The sequence below is a fragment of the Zosterops lateralis genome (genome assembly GCF_965231275.1).
Source record: "Zosterops lateralis genome assembly, chromosome: 6".
Taxonomy (NCBI): Eukaryota; Metazoa; Chordata; class Aves; order Passeriformes; family Zosteropidae; genus Zosterops; species Zosterops lateralis.
The window spans coordinates 57,156,190-57,176,642 of record NC_139761.1 but is presented as its reverse complement, the minus strand read 5'-3'; the positions used below and the strand labels follow the sequence as shown (position 1 = coordinate 57,176,642).

Genomic DNA, 20,453 nt, shown 5'->3' with positions numbered 1-20,453 from the left:
CCCAGCTACCTCCTGTAAGTATAGGCAGCACTCGCACCTGTTACATCAATTCATTAAAGTGCTCTTGAGAAAAAAAGAACACAGAAATATGGATAACACAGGCCATACACACAAATTAGTAATGGAGGTTTCAACATCTATGCTCTTACAATAATAATAAAAAAAATTATGGAGCTGGCAAGGGTCACACTGAGGAGGGCACTGGATACCTTTCTCCAATATTAATATTCTCAGTACTGTTCAAATCAAAACCAAGGTCCCCATCACGTTGGAAAATTTCCATACAAACTGCTCTTAAAGTGTCACACACATTTCAAAACATTATCAGAACACAAAAAACCAGCCAAATATAAAAAAAATAAATCAAATTCCCATCACTGGAAGTAAGGTTTCCTTGAAAATTAAATTGTGCTGAAAACACAGCCTTCATCCCAACTTCCACACAGTTCTTGGGAAGAAATGCTGGCTCTTGCAGTCAGTATAAGACCTTTTGTGTGCAAGACAAACAGCAGTAGGAAGACTGAGAGATAAAAGTTTACCACTCCAGCTTGGTGTCTGCATCAGAAAGAGATGATTCTTAAAAACTTCCTGTCAGCATAGGAAAAAAAAACCAAACCCAAATACCTTCCTTTGGCTATTTGAGAATGGACAAAAAGTGATCCTGAAAAATATTAAAGCCCCCAGCACCAACCCACAGGTGACCCACAGTAATTTCCTGGCCTATTTATAGGAGGTGCTGTGGTGTTTGTTAAGCCCTTCTGTCCTCCACATTCTTGTCCTGGCTGTCCCACAGCTTCCCCAGACATGGGAAGATGAAAGTCTGGTGTATCCACCCACAGGTCCCCCAGTCCTCTTCCATTCAGCATGTTTCAGCTTGGCTGTGTTCATACATAAATAATGTAGCACAGACAACTCACCCACTTTAGGTTTAGTTTATCATTTGACAAACATCAGTGGTATGAACCCTTTCACCAGAGGTGACATTCAGTACTTGCAAAGGCACCCACATCAATAAAAATAACCTGTAGTACCTAGGAGGGCAGGGACTAACCTCCCATAATCTGCAAGATGCCACATGTTAAACTCTGAAATCATGCCCGAAACAAGAAGAATAAGAGAAAAGATAGAGAAAATAAGAGAAAAATAAGAGAAAAAAAAAAAGGATAAATATCTCTGTTTTTCTATAAACAAACAATATTAGCAGAGATAGTTCTACTCAGGTTAATTTATCTAAGTCTTCTTTTCAGAAATGTGTATGAGAGGAAACCGGCCTTGATTTTTTTGTCCTTCACCCAGTTATTAAGAACTATGCCAACATTTTCTGATTTTTTTTTTTTTTTTTTTTACCCAAATGCTGTGATGCACTCCAAATGTTCCGATGCACTCCAAATGTTCCTGATCCCAGAGCCTGTGCTCCATACAAGTACATCCTCTCTCACCCACAGTATTTTCTGCATCCAGCTGGAACTAATCATCAGAATTACAGGCTTTTGTTTAGACAAATATCTGCAGCACAAAAATACAGAGGTTTGGGCAAAAAGAAACCCTGAAACAGATTTTATGCAGAGGACAAGCTATAGAATAGTCTGTAATAGATGATATAAAAGCCAGCCAGCTCTTGTCTGGAGCAAAGGAAGACAGGGATCCTCCTCTCAGCAGAACAGCCCAGACAGGATGATGATGGGAGGACAGGTTTTCACCTAAGTGATTTTTCACTGAGCCAGTGGGGTCCTTGTCATGTCAGTTTTGGCAGTGGGACAAGGCTGATAAGCAGGAAGGTCCCACATGGCTCTGCAGCACTAAACTTCCCTTGACAAGGCTTATTAGCACTGGCTTTGAGCCTGACAGACCCAAGCTGTCTCCAATGCTCAGTCTGGGCCAGTTTGCCTGATGCTCTCCAACACTGGGAACAAGGCAGAGAGGCTGGATGTGGCTCTGCAGAGAGCTACCTCAGGTTTGGCATCACCAGCCTGGGACTGTGCCACAGGGAAGTGAGGATACTTCTCTTCCCCACGTGCTTGAATGGATTTGGGAAGACACAGATTTGGTCCAGCTCTCTAAGCTGATACACCTGGCTGGGAGTGAGCTGATTCCTCCCAGCTGAGCTCACATGTGTCTGCTCAAGGCATTGGGACTCTACAAAGGGAAAAGAAGAGAGTGGAAGTCTTCCTTCCCTCTGAGATCTGCTGTATTTTTGTATAATGAGCAAAGTTAAATCTCCATGTATTGGTGGGGGTTTTTTTTGTTTGTTTGTTTTTAATTCCCATCTGTGCTGCTCACCTTTCAAGCACTCCAGTGTGGTTATGGACACTTTTAACTGAAAGATTCATTTGAAAACAGACTGGATATTACCAAAGTATCAGGATGGCCTAGCCTCTGCCAGGGTGATCAGACACAAATACCAGTCCCCACACTCTGCAGGACCCTGTGAGCTGCATTAATAGAGTGCCCTGAAGTGCAAAGGATAAAGGCTGCTGCACTTAAAACAAGCACTGTAACACATTTGTCCTGGACCTACCCAAGGATTGTCTCCCTGTTTGTTTTTTATCTTCTTTTCTTCTGTTAGAGCTGGGATTAATACTTGGGAGATGCAGTTTTCACACTCAGACTCAGTGTTTATTAATTCTTATTAATTCTTACCTATATTATAGTCTCAGGAGCTCAGAGTTCCAGCTAAGAAGATAGAAAATGGCTCTGTCTCTAACTCTTCCCAAGGTCTTTTATGCATAAATCATCCAATAATGAGGTGACACCTAGAGTATTTTTGCTTCCAACCCAATAACCAAATACCCATGGCCTACAATGGGACTTTTCTATTCAATTACAAGAAACCACCCAAACCCATGAAGAAGAAGATGAAAGAAGAACTTAACCTACACCCTAAATCCCCCATTGTGCTTTATATATATTACTATATTCTAAACCCTTTAACTCTTAAGTTTTCCACCCTGTGACATCACACACTTCTATTCAAACTCCACACCCACAATCTCAGCGCTGTCACTCAATTTTGGAAGCCTTTTCCACGACCTCAGGTGAAATGCAGTGTTTGCTTGGGGGTCAGTGCCTGTGAGCACAGAAAGCCTAAAATTCTCAGCTTCTAGGCTTCCAACATCACCCTAAACACTGCAAGTACCTACTGAACAAACATCATCCCTGTGAAGATTCCTGTGTTCTGCCTTAAAAGAATCAGGGAATAGTTTGGGTTGGAAGGATCCTTAAAGATCAGGTGGCTCTACCTTCCACTATCCCAGATTTGCTCCAAGCCCCCTCCAACCTGGCCTTGAACACTTCCAGGGATGGAGCAGCCACAGCGTCCCTGGTATTTTTACAGTCAGATGACAAGGAGCTCTGCAAGCAGGTGCAGCCGATAAAAGCAAGCTCTAGGCATAATTCTCATTTTCCTCACACAAGGAGATCAGCTGGGGGTGCCCAGCTGTGACTGCAGGTCTCACAAGTAGGGGGGACAGTCCCACTCACAGCACCCCCCTGAATGAGTAACATCAGAGGAGGCAGCAGAGCCCAAATGTGTCCTTCCAGCCCTGTGCAGCATTCCTGACCCAGCACGTGCCCCCTGCATGCCACTGGTTATAGCCTCATCCACTTTCCATCAGCAACTCCATCTATCCCACTATCCAACACAGCAACGCTTCCTCTTCATTGAGAATAATGACTTGAAGTGACTTTTTTTAGCTGCAACATCCTGGAGCTGGTTACAGGCCCCAGTCCTGAATGAAATTCAGTCCTTACAGCACACTTGTGGGACATTAAATTATAGTAATTGTCAAAATTTCCTCATTATTTATACTGCAGACAGCTGCTGTGGCTACAGCAAGAACAGCAAACCACCCTATTCAAAGCAGCAAGAAGGAGCAATGATAAATCTTCCTGAAGGCTTGCTTTTTACAGAGAGCTTGCTCCATGGTTTCAGCAAGATTGATAACTTCCAAGGAACAACAAAAAGCCAAAGGAGGAGAGCAGGACAGAGTGTGGGTTCTGACTCATGATGTCAAGCTCTCCTTAAATCTTTATTTCCATTCACTACACAAGTGGCTGTGCTCATGTTGAAGTCATGAAGGTAGGGGCAGTCAGGAACACTCATAAAAATAAAAAACATTAAAACAGCTTCACACAGAGAGTGGATATCCAAGTGTGCCAAAGCAAGCATTTGCAATGCCAAAGGAAGATATCAGAATTTATGTTGTAAAATGACTTTTTCTCAAAATACAGAAAGAAGCAACTTTGTTTGAAGTATCATCAATCTTAAATGCTCTTCATTTAAATGTATTTTAAACCCCAGCTTTTTTAATTATTTGCGTTCTTAACAAAATTCTGCTATACCCTTGGCTTCAGCAATACACACAACAAATATACTCTTGAGGTATTATATGCTTATAATTTTCCTGGAATGATTTTTGGATCTCCAGGTTTGAGTATTAAATACAAATGAGATATAAACCAACTTCCTCTCTGTCAACAAACTGCTTCTTGAATTTTATGATTTTTTTTAATTTCATTTATATTGCTCATTTACTTTGTTTCATTTCAAAAGATAATCATACTTTCAAATTCCTCTTAATCATACTTTCAAATATTTAATTCTTTATTTCTATATATTTGTTTAATTATGTGATATTTCAAAAACGTAAAGTAGCAATGTAAGAATAATAATCTCAGCTGTAAATATGTGATAAATTATAAGGCCTGGAGCACAATGGGGCAAGAATTTATGTTCTGAAGATTATACTTTTAGTTGACTACTGTGAAAAATAATTTAAAATTGTTATTAAAAGTCTCAGACATTGAAATCCCACCCTGCCACTCAGCCATGCACACACAAACAACAGACCACTTTACTACTCACCATTTGAGACCTATTTTTTGGGCAGCCATTGATGTCTTCAATCTTTTCATTAGCTGTAAAGCAAAAAAAAAAAAAAAAGGCAATAAGGCAAAAAGAACTAATGCAAGGGCATTTATTTATTCCAGTGATTTCCTGAGCACCTGCTGCCAGCTCAGTAAAGGGGTTTTGGATTGTAGCTGTCCAGTCCAAGTGAGTGTGTGAAACACTGAGAGCCACAAAAAGAAAAAAAAGCAGCTGGAGTTCTGTGCTGGGTCGTGCCTCCAGAGACAGCTGGGGCAGGAGCCAACTGCTCTGACAGCCCCTTGTGACAGGGAATTCCTTTAAACCACGAGAAACATGGGAGCTCTGGAAGCTGCATCACTGCTGGGTGGAAAAGTGAGCACCCCACATATATAGAGATGTCAGCATGGCAGCTGCCCTGCCTGGAGAGTGAACATAGGTTTGGAATCCACATGGGAATTTATCATCAATAACTTTACTGATTTTATGAGGGTTTTTGTCTTTCTTCAAGCACAAATCATGAAACAGCTTTTTGAGATTCTTGAGCATGGTTTACACACTACCCTAGCCTGCAGAAGAACAGAGTTTGCACCTTCAAGGTCACAGGTGAAACAGTGAAATCCCTGAGGTGGATAATGTTTTCCTCAGAGTGTGAGTTTGCTCAGTTTCACCTTTCAGCCTTGGATGCCGGAATGATTTTGTGTCTGAGTCTGAAAAATCAGTTACAACCAAATCGATAAATCTGATAAAAATTGATAGCTGTATTCCTAATGATGATAATAATAATAAAAACCAGAAGAATAATAAAAAATATTAAAAATACAATAATAATAATTTAAAATAAATAAATAAAAGCTGTAAATATAAATTTGCACCATTCATAATTACTGGAAAGGAGCCTAATGAACTTGTGAACTTGTCTCTTGTTTGGGACATGTAAGAGACACCTCCAAGAACCCAGGGCACATCCAGTGTATCTGCATTCATGGATTTAAACACAGCTACTGTCTTTATATGGCATTACTAAGGCATGCAGCACTTACACATTCTTTTACAGTCTCATAAATTTTGAACTGAAATGAAGCAGGATGATGCGAGTACATTTTAATTGACTTGCAAACAGCTGCTTTTACACATAGCACACCAGCACATAAAAAAAACCACCCTCCCCTGCACTGCATATCAAAGCTTGCTTACTATATAGTTAGGAAAAAAGCTTGGATTTTGCAGGCTGCTTCTAGCTGGAAAAGCCCTCCTCATCATCCTTGTGACCATGAGATGCAGCTGCCTAAAGCCACACACAGCAGATACATTTTACTTTTCTTCACTACTAATTTGGAGGATTAAACTCAGAATGTTTCAGTATGACCTTTCTTTCACATGAAAAAGGTTCTTTGAAAAAGAAATCCTTCCCCTCCTACTTCAACTTTTGAAACCTTGCAGACCTTATCTTAAATATTAGCCAAAAGGCAGCTATAACAACTACCAAAAAAAAAAAAAAAAAAAAAAAAAAAAAAACACCACCACCAAACCAACCTGCAAAGGTGATCAAAGGAATAATTGGTTACGTATTCTAGAAGGAATAATTTGAATTTCATAAGAGTTTTCACAAATCAGTACTCAAAGAGCTCCATTTAAATATTTGGTAGAAGGAACCAAGGCCACCTTTTGATGGTGGTATCCTTACACATTTGTCCTCATGCAGAAGTTTCCTACGACTGTGTTAAGGCAGGGTAGCTGGACAGGCATGAAAGGAATCGACTCCTGACTGCTCCTGGGCTTCCAAAAACCTTTCCTATCAAAGGAAGGGGATGCAGGAAGGAGCATTGTTCACAGTGAATACCTGTCAACACACAATCCTCAATTAATTAATTCATGGCCTGTTTTTACGCCTCGGTAACTGCACTGCTGAGATTTAATGCTGCTGTGCAGCAGAGAGACAAAATCTTCTCTAACATGTCCCAGCAGAATCACTGGGAGATGCTTCACAGAGTCATCCCAGAAGAGGGCTTGCAGATCCCTACCTTAAACCCAGAACTATCTCCTTTAGAGCATGTCGAACACACATAATAAATGTGCATGCTCTGATGTCCCTTCCTTCTCTTCATTTGCATCTCAAATCTGTCAGTTTGCTCCTAACAATGGCTGCCCTAATTCCCATTAGCAGGGAATTTCCCATTCCATCCATCTCCACCGGGCCATGCATGTGTTTTGTGGCATCCCCAGCACCAGATGGATGAGCCTCTGAAGGAACTAATGAAGGATCCAGGCCCAGGGGAAGAGGGACAATATGCAGCTCGACACGGAGAAAATTGTTCAGAACTTTCATTATCCATGAGCATTAGTGCACTAATTTAAGAGAGAAATAAAGGCTTTGGATAAAATAACTGAGCCTGCACTTGAGGTTTGTCCCAATGGTGATTCTCCTCATCTGAAAACTCATTATGGAAGATTTCTTTTCCTGCCACACAAAAATTACACCCCTTCTCCTTTCCCAGCTCCTCCCAAATCCAACTGGAGGCAGGAGGTTCAAAACAAGAGGCAATATCACTGTGAATTATATTCAGACCAGTATCCAACAGATATCAGAAATAGTGAGGGCTAACAGCATCCTAGCAGAAAAAATAAATCTCATTAGTGTTTTGGTTTTTTTTAACATTCAGCCATGTGGACTAATACTGCTGTGTCAGGAGGTCTTATCAGTAACATCCAATATTTTTCCACTATAAGACAAGGCTTTTTCAAATTAATTAGCAAAGCCTCAGAAGGACAATGATCTACAGAATTCCAGGCAGTTTGATGGATTCCGCCACACACTCTCTGTGTTGGTGTAGAAGATAAAAACAGGATGGATTGTCTGAGTGAGCTGGTGGATACTTGGCACAAACACAGAAAATCACTCACCTACAACTTGGATTATTTCAGCCAGCAGGACTCCATCAGTCACATCTTGCTGCAGATCCTTTATCAACCTCTTGTGACCAGATTTTGCCAGATAGTGATTAGCCCAATCCGTATAAATCTGTTAGGAGACAGACAAACAAAAATAAACTGTCACTCATAACACAGCCTGAAAAATGAGAATTCTTTGTTTCTCCCAGTATCCAAAAAGCTGATTTCAGATGATCACTGCTTTTTTTTTTTTTTTTCCTCTTTGGAACAAGGCAACAGCATTAAAATTCAAGGCCCTGTGCAGATCAAGTGTTCAGTTTGCTATAGTATGGATTTTTCTATTCAGCAACTTGACATCAAAGCTCAGGGCAGATGACACTCCTGAACATGTTACAGCTTGAATGGACCATCAGGAGGTCAGTGGAATATCCTACAGCAGCAGCGAGTGTGCACAAGAGATTTCAATTTCCACCCAAGTATTCTTTCTTCTGCGTTTTCCCTTTGACATTTTTTCTTCATAGCTGTTACTGAGAAAGTTTTAAAGGTTCTTTTCTCAAAAATGCTTCTGCTGGATATAAGCCACACAGTAGTTTCATCATGAGGAAACTCCTTTATTGTATTACCAAAGATATCTTCGAAGGTCCTCAATATCCACCAATTCTAATAAATTCCATCTCACAGGTTAAACAGGCCTTTTAATCTGCTATGCACACTTCCAGCTGTTGGAATTTATTTCAAAATGTGTGACCTGAAAACTAAGCACTCCAAGCGACCAAAATCTCTCTTTAATTTGCATTAATTACTTCTCATCATATGGCAGCACAACTTCATCAAGATCACCAGAAAACTTATAAAAACTTTTCATGCTGGGTTATCAAAAAGAAGTTAAATTACTTCATTAGGAATTTCTGCTTATGAATTAAATAACAGTACGACACATATATATAGGACAATACATAGGACAATATTTACATAGGACAATATTCCAAATTAAGATCTTGTAAAATTACCTAGTATGTTCCAAAGAAACAGGGGAAAACAATTAAATATCAGGATTTTACCTCTTAAATATCTAAATATTAATGTTCACCCCTACTCTGAAGAATGTCTGGAACACTGGAAACACATTCATCCCAATCCAGTCTATCAGTAAGCAGATGTAGATTTAATGTGCTTCCTGGAGCATGAGCCATCCCAACCCACACAGACCCTACAAACCCCTACAAATGCCTCAACACCAGGGTGTCAGTAACTGACCCAGAGGGAAAAATGGGATTCAGTCCCCAAAAACCCAGGGGAAACCCTCCCTGTGCACTGCACAGGAAATTCTGTTTTCCTTCATAGCCACTGAGAGGTAGAAAGCAAAGAGCACGAAGAAAGGGATGGCTCTCCAGGCTGAACAATTCCAGCTTTAGGAGAGGTGCTGCAGCCCTCTGATCATCTTCAGGTGCTGGAATCCTGGGCAGTGAGAATTCAGGTAGTCTGTGCTGACAGGCACCGACTCCCAAGGAAACACTGCATTTTACCTGAGGCCTTGGAGAAGGCTTCCAAAATTGAGTGACAGCACTGGGATTGTGGGTGTGTGGTTTGAATAGAAGTGTGTGATATCACAGGGTGGAAAACTCAGAGTTTAAGGGTTTAGAATATAGTAATATATATATAAAGCAAGAGGGAGGTTTTAGGGCAGAGGCCAGTCCTTCCTTTTCACCTTCTCCTTCATGGGTCTGGGTGGCGTTTTGTAATTGGATAGAAAAGTCCCCACTGTGGGCCATGGGTGGTTGGTTATTGGGTTAAAAGTGAAAATAATTGAGGTGTCATTTCTTAATGGGACAGTTTATCCTTTGAAGACCTTGTAGAGAGAGAGAGATAGAGGCCATTTTTAGTTTGTTAGCTTGAAGTGCTGTAGAACTCACTGTTTGTGAGACTGTAATATAGATAACGATTAATAAACATCTGAGTCCATTTAATCCTGTCCCTGGCAAAAAGAAGATAAAATGCAACATTCAGGAACCTCCTTTGCACTCCAGTAGCTCCACACCCTTCTTATCCTGAGGGCCCCAGGGCTGAGCAGTGCAGAACCTCCAAATTACTGACCCCCAGCTACTCATTTCAGGAGTATCTCAAGCCTTGCATTCTGTGCTCCTTCACAGGAATCAAAATCCAGCTGTCAAGTCTAGAGGGACAAGTATTGGCCACAAAACAGAGGAACTTGGATGCATCACAAGAATTGGAATTTCACATCCCTCTTGCACTTGCTGTTTCAGTGTTAATATAACAGAATGAAGAGCAGAGGTTTTGACTAGAGCTGGTTTTGTTATAAAGTCTCCATTCGTATTTTTTTTAAACCTGTAAAACACAACTGGTGGTAGCTGTGAACAAATCACTTAATATCTGAAAGACATGCCCATGTTTTCCACCATCCATCCTTTACTTTCCCCTCCAGAGTAGCAGGATGTACATTTCCCATGCCAACAGCGTCATGGGTTTGAACAGAAAAACACACTGGAACACCTTCATGAAAAAAACAAACCCAGGGCTGAAAAACATCTCCATGAAATAAAGGCTGAGTACACACCAGTGATTTCCCCAGCTGACTGAGATATGAAAAAGGGCAAAATAAACCTGTGCTGCACAAACCACACATTGTGTTCCTCAGCTCCTTTTACAAGAAAACATTTTCCATAATAGGAAAACGTTTTAAAAGATTCAGCGACTTCAAGGAACTGGGATTGACTTAACCTACTTTTCTGCCACGTGGTTTGAGCTTCCTTATCTAGGAGTGAAGACACACGAGGTAACAGGTTGCAAAACATTTACTTTGCAAGTGCAAGGGTCCAGCCCCCCCATGCTGTCCCTGCAATCCAGCTGACAAGGAACTTATCAAACACAATGACCATGTTTCCTTTAATGGGAGGGCTGCAATGGATGTCCTAGTTTATCACTGAAGCATTTCCAGAAAAAATTAAAATTATACTTTGATGCATGGGTTCCACTCTGGATCATTTCCATCATGCAGTCAGGCAAACCCCCTCGGATCAGCCCTGGAGTTAAAACAGGAGCAGACCCCTCCTGGCAGAGCCTGAAATCACAGCAACAGCAAGACCTTGAGAGCTACTTTGGATTGATTTTTAAGTCAAATAACAGCATAAGAATGGATGGCTGGCATTGCCACACTGCTATCCTGTACCTGCTTCCTACTGCCCTAATTCCTGTTCCACCCACAAACTTATATTCATCTTATACTCATACCCTGGAACTGCACCAAAGAAATCCCTGAACTCCCTTAAATCCTCCTGGTAAAGGGGACATCCTGAAAACCCCCAAATACCTGCTGCCTGATTCACTGCCTTTGATGACACATTGAGAAATTCCCTCTGATGGCAAATTATTCTTGTAAACCCCACTTTGGGTGCTGAAGTCAGCCTGCCACAAGCAGAGCTTTTATGCTCACTGTGAAATGCACACCAGTATGGAGGAAAATATTTGTTCCGGGGGTGTTTAAGGGTGTGGAATATTATTTTGTTCCACGAGTGGATTAGGAAAGCATTTCACAGGAAAATACAGATACAACAAACCTGCCCTTCTCTTAAAAATGTTATCACACGATATTATTTTGCAACCTGCATAACATGCAAATTGTTATTTATTTAACTGCCTGGGCTATATATTTTCAAGCTCTGAAGCATTTTCAGGGATACAGTATTACCCAGGCTTATTGCAGTAGCTCCTCCTGGTCACCACTGATTTTTATGGCATATATTAAGCTACATCATTGAAAATTTCCAGGATGTTTTCAAAACCTGTTTGTTGCAAGTCTTTGTAATGTACTACACAAATAGATTTCTAATGTTTCTTTCCCACTTCCATACAAACAAGTGAAAGAAACAATAATTGCACAATGGCTGCTATTTCTAGACACATGAACAACGTTTCAAAGCACAGAATGTTTTCAAATGTTCAAAACCAGGCAAATAATTGGGAAAACAACAATAAAAGAAGTAAGAAAACACTGCTGAGAAACTTTCCATTTTCCTATCTCTGCACATCAATTATGACTGTTCCTCAGGTATTTTCAGCAAATGGGTACAAAGTCATGTATTTGAATACCCATGTGAAAATTATCTGAATAGTTATCTATTTAAAAATATTTTAAAAATTGTGATATGAAACATTCAACCCAAGGAATATTGCCTTATTTTACACACCAGCATGGGCTTTTGGCTTATTTTACAGACCAGCATGGAGCCAGTCTCCAGTTTTAGTTACAAAAACCAAGTGAACATGGTGATTTGGGCATTATCACCATAAGCAGGTCTTTGTGTCCAAGCCAAGTTAATGTTTAACTCGGGTCTAAGTCCCAGCTTTTGTTAAAGGAGGACTCAGCTCTTTGGTAGCCTTTATTTCTTTTTCTCTTTAGTGTATGATCCCAGGAATCCAATTATCTGGGAACAAATTAAAAACATATGCAAAAGACTTTTTTCTTCTCTCTTTTTCCCTCCCTCTTTGATGCACCAGATTTTGAACTAAGAGCATTACAGTTAAGTATAAATTTTGGAAATATTCAGTACATTATGAGTCATAGCTTAAACACTAAAATGCAGTGAAAAAAACAGCGAGGTTTGGGGGGGAAGAAAGTCCAAATTTTAAAGATATTGAAATCTGTCTGAAAAGAAAAAGGCCTGAACACTGTCTTCCATCAATAAGCATGAATAAAGTCATGGGAGCAATGAATCCAGGAAGATCCTTTAGAGACCGAGTATATCCATGGGGCTGCAATCAGGTTAAGGTGTCAGGTATTGTCATGTACTCCAGGGTCTCCTTTAAATGGAAACTACCTGATGTTTTTGCCCATGAGTCAGTTTTCTGAAATACACTCACTGAAAGGAAAGGATTCACACTTGGAACTACTTGAAAAGAATGTCTCTCTTCTATGCAAGTAGAAAATATGCCTGAATCTCTTCCTCTTATTCACTTCCACACACACACATACAAAAAATGTAATTATAATCAACGCCCAAGTAAATTTTCAAATCTTTCTTTCCTTCCCCTGCCATGCCAGCTCTGAACTAATCAGCCTCTGATTGTTTTCTCCCAATAATTATCATGAATCAGCCTCTCACAAATTTGGAGACAGCTGAAGAACATATTTTTGACATCGTGCAGCATAATTAGAGCAGAGCAAGGCTTTTTCTCATGATTGAATAGCAGGGTTAGTCACACCAGTGAGCTCCCATTCCTGAACAGCCACCACAATGCAGTGCCTGTGCTGTGCTGAACTTCACAGGGAGAACAAAAACCACCCCAAAACCTAAAAATAGCCACAACACACTGAGATGACCTGAAGGGGAATGCCTGCAGTCCTTACAACACTATGGGGTTTTGGGAAAGCAGTGACATACTCACTGCTGCCCAGTTTCATGGGGCTTGCACACACAGAGTCACCAAATCCCAATTTTTGCAGTCTCATGCTGTGGTCCAACACAGTGATCTCATTAACAGAAATCACACTGCAAAGCCCAGAGCTAAACAGCTAAAGCCAAAAAGTTCAGTAGAAAAACCCATCCCTCTAGAGCATCTCTGGCTCCAAGGGAGCACAGGAAGAATAATGGATATTGTGAAAGTGCATAGAGATTATGACCCTGACAATATTTTGCTGAGTTACTGGCAAAAGGACAACAAGGAAGCATATAGTAAAAAAAACCCAAAATCAGACAAAAAAAATTAAGTTTAACAGTATTTGTCACAGACATTTCTTCAGAGATTTATTACAATTTGTGCTTCTTAAATCCTGTAGAAGTCTCTAACTGTACATCTATACCAAGAATCCCACTAAAAGGGTAGTGCTGACTCTTCCAGAATAAATGAAGCTCTGCACTGCTATCCAAAAAGACTCTTTCATGTTTCTTCCCTCAAAATAAGTTCTTGCAAAACAAAACCAAACCCCAAAGGCTTAAAGCAGGACATGGGATGGACATTGTGTGACCCTATTTCTCTGGGATAATTTAAAGGTGTTTAGTGGGCTTTGAGCAAAGAGTTCTGTCTGCTCCTTCTCTTTAAGGATACAGCTGAGGGAACAGCAGGACTCAAAGCAAATATCCTTAGGGCTGCCCTTGAGTCCCCAGTGACCCCCATCTCAGAGGGAAAGGACACATAAGGCCAGCAATGAATCACTTCTCCTCTCTGCTCCAAGACACTGCAAACATCTGGAAAGCCTGGATGGAGCTTGGTTGACTCAATCCCACCAACACCTTGGCACCAAAGCCAGCTGATAAAGATAGGAAACCACCAGAAACTCCAAGGCTGAGGCAGTGATGGGCTGAATTGCAGGTGGATTCCTCCCAGCAGGCAGGTGAGACAGCAAAATTTCCTTCCTGGAATGTCACTGTATGGAGATCAGGCCAGGCTGGATGGGGCTTTCAGCAACCTGGTCTTGTGGAAGGTGACTCTGCCCATGGCAGGGGGTTGGAATGAGATATCTTTAATGTCCTTTCCAATCCAAACCACTCTCTGGTTCTAGGATTTGCAGTCCCCTAAAAATAGCTGTCACACACACATGCACCTATTAATTAGCATCTAACATGATGCCAGTACTCTCAGCTACCTGAAGTGCTGGAACTTCTGAGTTATCATCAACTATTGAGAACTGAGCTATAACCATCTGCAATTCCCACTTGGTTCCCACGTTTCTGGGAAAACAAAGATAACTCTACTTCTTTTTTTTTTTTTTTCATTTCTTAAGGCAACTCAAGTAAATTATTTATTTTACTTAGATGTGCAAGTGTTTGTTGCAACTGCTTTGAATTATTACCCAGTTGGTGGGGGATATTCTTCTGAATATTACATTGCACTGGACACTTGTGTACATTATTTAGCCTTTGGAAGTTAAATAGAGAAATGGGTAATTTAAACACCACTGGGATTACTTATTTCTCTCTCTTTAAAGCCTTATTCCCAGCTGAGGAGGGCTTTTCTCATGCATATGACTGCTATTCAAAAGCAATGGGCTGACTCACAGCACGCAGAGCCAAGCATATGTGTCAATTTTAGTAGGCTTGTGACCTTTCCAGGAATAGAGCCTTGGACTGTCCACGCTCCAGAGTAGGCACTGCGTGTTCAGAGCAAATCTTGGGTGGATACTGAACAAGCATCATGCTTTCAATTGCCCAGCTGGCACCTTCCCTACTTTTACCGTACTGAATATTTCACTACATTTGATATAAAAGAGGACCAAAAACAGAAGTCCTTTTTACCCTCCCCAGGTGCAAAGCTTCTGAACCCTGTTCCTGACAGGTGCTGCCTACAGAGAGGGCTGGATATTTCCCACCAGAGCAGCGTTTTCCCCTGGAGCAGCCTGGAAGGTGAGGCAAGGACAGGACTGTGCTGGCATCCGGCACGCTCAGCTCTCAATGCCCCCATTATCCATACATAAATCCCTGTCAAGCTGGAGCCACACACACCATGCCAAGCAGGTGGCCACTCTCCCATTCCCCCCTTGTAAGAAACCCCATGAAGCCCTGAATAAAATGAGATTGCATTCACACCTGCACCGACCCCTTCACCTGTCCCGAAGTGAAACGGAGCTGAGTTTGCTGAGCTGAACAGCAAAACCCATCCCAAGCCACATCTGGCTGCAGTGAAACACCTGAGTTGATCTGACACCAGTATAATCCACCTCAGAGAGCAAAAGCAGCAAATGCACTGGTTCTTTTCAGTGTTTCCTAAGAAGTCGCCTGAAGTGCACAGCAAGTTATTTTCAAATATCACAGTTCTCATACACAAAATACACCCGTTTACATCTACTACCACCCACAAACAGCGACAGAAAAGGGCTTATCTGGAAAGGTGACACACATCTACTCCGAAGAGAAACCACAGAAAATCCTAAAAAGCTGCAGAAGAAAGGGGGGAAAAAAACAACTCCAAAGCAACAACTTCTAAGGCTGAAGTTAGTCACTCTTCAACAGCACCACTGCCATGATCGAGGAGCCAAGAGCTGCTTACTGTTTTATAATGGTCACAGGAAAATTTACTTCTCCCACGAACAGGGACCTGGAAGGTCATACTACTTATTGGCATATTTAAGGTGAATATATCCTGCTTGAGTCCAGCTTGCTCTTCCTTCTCAGGGGGTCCCACAGTTAAATGATTATATATATGCTGGCATGTGAAGCTTGGCTGGTTAATTTTAGCTGAAGACACGCACGCACAGCACTCAGATTTCTGACACAGTCACACCTCACAACTCCCACCCCTCCTGCAGCTCTTCCCTTACTCTGCTCCCTTCTTTTACTACAGTGTGTAACACAGAGTTCCAAGGTTTGGCATCAATTTCAAGCAGGATCAGTATATTTTATCATATCAAAGGTATTCACAGCAAGAATAAAGTTCAGCAGGTCTTTCGTGTTAAGGCATTAAAGGAATGATTAAAGAAATTGCTGGGGTTTTATCTGACTGTTTTGTTTTGCTGTTGGTTGGGGTTGTTTGGGGATTTTTACACAATCAGGAGGTTTTCTACCTATTATAGAGACAACACCCTTCATGTAAATGCTTCTAACATCTATAGAAGTGTATGCTCTGAAAGGAAACCCAAGATTTTGCATGACAAAAAACTCCAGGTAGACAACCCGTTTTTAGAACTTCGGGACATTCACAATTTTTGAAGGTTTTATCCATCACAAATGCATCAGGCAGAATGAGACCTGGAACGGACACACACAGCCTGGTGCAGTAAGGGCTGCCTGCCCTCTGGCAAGACCCCTCCGTGTGCAAGTCAGCCCTAATTCCACGCTCTGACCACTGTTGCTGGCATTCCTTTAAAACACAGAGAATTGGCACTCGTGAGATGCTTGGCTGGGATTCCTTATGTTAGCAAAAATAACACGGGCAATGCTGCCAAGGTGAGAAGAAGCAAGGGCTGCCTCACCTCCTCTCTAGCCAAGCTGAAGGATAGATGTCTGACATTTTCCCTGTTGATTTTTCAAAAGGCGCACACACACACTCACTCCTGCCAGAGCCAGATCCATGGGGCCCTTTGAATTGCTCCATGAAAAGCAAACAGCCCGGGAGCCACAGTGTCTCCACAGCAGCTCTCCCCCCCAGCAAAGCCCCCTCACTGTGGCAGAGGTGGGTGTTTGTTTTGGAGAGGTGGGAGGACCAGAGGGGCTTTGATGGAGTTGGAGGAGGACGTGATGTGCTGTGACATGGAGTAGCTGCTCTACCCAAACAGCTCAGAGGGCCCAGGCTCTGATGTGCTCTGTGCTGGAGAACAACAGCTCTGCTCATGCAGACAGGCACCAGGATGAGGGGTTTTGGTGGGAAGTTTGCACGTGTTCCTCCCAAAAGACCACTGAAGATGGGACAAAGATCTAACCCCAGGCTGCTACAGCCTCAGAGCTTCTGCTGTAAGCACTCAACTCTCAATGTGATCAGTTCCCAAAACTCCATGTAGTCCTGGCACACTTGGCTTGTGATAGTAAAAAAGCCTTCTAAACTTTTCTAATGAAGACAGACTCATTTTCTCCATTTGGAAAAGGTATGAGAGAGACAGTTCCAAACAGCTGCTGCAATTTCATTGGTATTTTTCACCTGGGGTCACAAATCTGTGTGTTTGCAGTATCATCTCCTCTGGGCAGGGAGCCATGGCCGCAGGAGGGATCAGGAAAGATGAACCATCACTGCTGGATTGGACTCTGAGAAACAAAGGGCAAGGAAAAGATTCCAAGAGATAATAATCTGAAGAGGGCTGGAAATGGAACCTGATTTGCCATGTAGCATTTTAAGACCAAACTTGCTCCTTTGTTTCGTTTTCTCTTGATTGCTCAGAGGATTAATTTGTCAAAACAACTTTCGCAGATGTGAAGCAACTCCAAGTAAAAGTAAAACTGGTTTCTAAGGCACATGATACTAAACTCTTTCAACCCCTAGCAGTGCATGAAGATGAAAGTTATCTGATCCAAACACTGAGGCTGGGCAACGTTGCAAAAGCTTTTCTTAATTTTTAACAAAATCATTTTGCTGTGGGGATTAGGGAATTACAGAAATTGGCCTCGGTCTCACACCAAATCCTAGCCCTCTCTCAGCCAAGAAGGACCAGCCAACATTCCCGTTTGGGTCTGGTTAGTGTTTGATGGACAAAAATGTGACTTCAAAACCAAGGCCTGGGTAGGCTCAGTCCATATCAACACTGCAGCCACCAGCCAAATATGTTCCTCTCCCAAGAACAGAGTGCCTAATGCCACTCAAAGAAGAGTAAAGGCATCTGCACTGCCTTCCTCACTCTGCAAAACGTAATTTAGTTCAGTGTCCAAGGCTTTTCACGAGAGGCAATGCCTCTGGAGCTGCCAGAAGCTTGGAACAACATAAAGCAACAGGCAACCAGCACATGGATGAAAAATCACTGCAGCTCAGTTAAGCAAGGCCAACAACCTATTCATCACTTTATCTGCCAAGCAAGATCAGTGCAAAATCTGGAGAGGGAAGGAATGAAGAAAGGAGGAAACAAGCCCCAAACTTGAGCAAAGACTTGACCACATGATTGCTCCAAGCCTGTACTCAGTTCTCAGTTATGGGGTGCACACTTAACTCTCCTGAACAGGAATGTTGAAGTACTGAACAGTATTGAAGTTGGTAGTTCATCACATAATTACATATTAATAATAATTAATTACATGCTAATTACTATCGATAAATAATTAACAAATAATTAATATTAATATTTACAATTACATGTTGATTCCATTCTTTCTAAAGCTTATTGATGGTAAGAGCAAGAATGAGAAGGAGCCAATTACCTTTCCACAGACTTTTTTTCTATTCTACCCATATTCCTATTTTCTAATGCTGCTCAAGCTCCTGGGCACTGTCAGAAATGGGACAGTTAGCTAGACAAGTCCTAGGTGTGACCTACTTTTGAAAGGCCTATTTTTATGTTAAGCTGCATTTTTAAGAAAGTGAAAAATATTTTGTGACAGCTGAGCATTAATTTGTGTGGCAAAGCCTCCATCCCAAAGACACACAAAAAGACACCCAGAAGGATCCAGCTTTTCCCATCAGAGTGGCATCCCAAGAGCTCATCTTCCTCCTAGCCATCAAAACAAACAACCAATCTTTCAGAAAACTTCAAATAGTTTAAAAAAAACCTAAACAAGTGCCAGGTCTCCAGGCAGATTTTTAAAATCTGTTCCTCACTTTTCAGTAGAGACAAAAGGAAATATTTGTACATATTTGTATCAACATACAGATGAGAGGATGCAGCCCACACAGGTGTCTGGCCCTAAATGTTTTCTTAATAAGATCTTGAGGTAAAATTCTCACATTTAAATATACTAACAACCATCTATACATAGGTGGAAGCATTTCTGGTTTTGTTATGTCATTTACTATATTGCCCAGAAATCAGGGTACAGAAAAAAGCCTCCTGCATACCTGGCATCACGAGGGGTTTGCCATATTTTATAGGAAATGAGGTCAATTTATAAATTGTTCCTGCTAAGCACTTACGAGTTGTTTCTTTTCTCCTCCCCCAAACCAAAAAATAAAGTGCTGAATTAATTTCCACAAACATAACAAACCTAATCTAATAGTCTTGCAGTTGGCCATCTGTTTCACAGATACGAATCTAACTGAATCTTCTACTGACTGATAACTTTCTAAATTACATTAAATTGTCAATGCTGACCCTGCTTCCAGCTTAGATCCTCCTGCTTCCATTTAGGAGGCTGGGACTGCTTTCTGTATCATGATCTATGTGCCAATTAGACAGAAGAAAATTGGCAATAGTTGAAGCTACACATTTGGCACGAGATCAGATTTAAAGGGGCAGAGAAGAGCAGTGTCCCCAGCTATGATGCAGACTAAGGGAATACAGGAAAAAAGCTCCAGAGTGCAGATGTTACAGAAAAAAATTTAGTCCCCTCTTCTCCACTACAGTCAATGTCACAAGGATCTTTACAATCAAATGTACTTGTGTATTTAGAAATAATTAAGAAATACTCTTCCTAATGGGAAGGAGCAAACCTCTATACTAAGTCTAGCTTAGCACTACTTAAAAAATTAGTGATTTTATCCCTAAAGGCCACTTACAGACAGGCTGGCCAAGAGCCCAGTCACCAATTCCCTGTCTTTGGGATGCAGAATGATTCCCTGCAGGATACAAGAGGAAAACTCTGCTTTTTCACTTCCCACTGACCTTATGCCTTGTTGGGGAAAGGAGGGAGGGGGGATGCTACTTCCATCAGAGCCAGCTGGGGTGGGCACTGCTGCAGGCAGGATGCTCACAGACTCAGGAAACCACTGGCCTGATCTGTGATAGCAAATCCTAATTAGAGAGGTTCACCAAAGTCACACCAGCCTGTGCTTTCATTCATCTGGCACTTCAAATCAATGCTGTAAAATTCTGACACTGAACTTTTAACTACATTAAAAAAAAATCCTATAAAGTAAAACTTACAGCAGACCAGAATTAATAATTTAAAAGTTTACTTTATGGTTGATCAAGAAGTGACAGTACAGGCACAATTCCCACAGGCACAGGAGGTTTGGGCATCTCTGACTGGGAGTCTCCTCACAGCCATCAGCCACTTAAAAGCCTCCTGTGCCTTCCTGAAAAAAAATCATTCAAGCAAAAGGAATAATTCTTGCACTGCTCCTGAAGCTTTCCTCAGAAATATATATATATAGCACAGTCCCTTAATAGAAC

General features: G+C 41.5%; 1 protein-coding gene across 1 annotated transcript in view; it reads right to left on the bottom strand.

Moving 5' to 3' along the window:
- Window positions 1-20,453, bottom strand: part of NAV2 (neuron navigator 2) — a 388,814-nt gene that overhangs the window by 151,738 nt on the left and 216,623 nt on the right. Inside the window, exons 2-3 of the mRNA XM_083863374.1 lie at window positions 7,769-7,886; window positions 4,865-4,917 (exon numbers count right to left, since the gene is read on the bottom strand). Coding sequence (XP_083719500.1) covers window positions 4,865-4,917; window positions 7,769-7,886 — 171 coding nt within the window. The remainder of the gene's footprint in view (window positions 1-4,864; window positions 4,918-7,768; window positions 7,887-20,453) is intronic.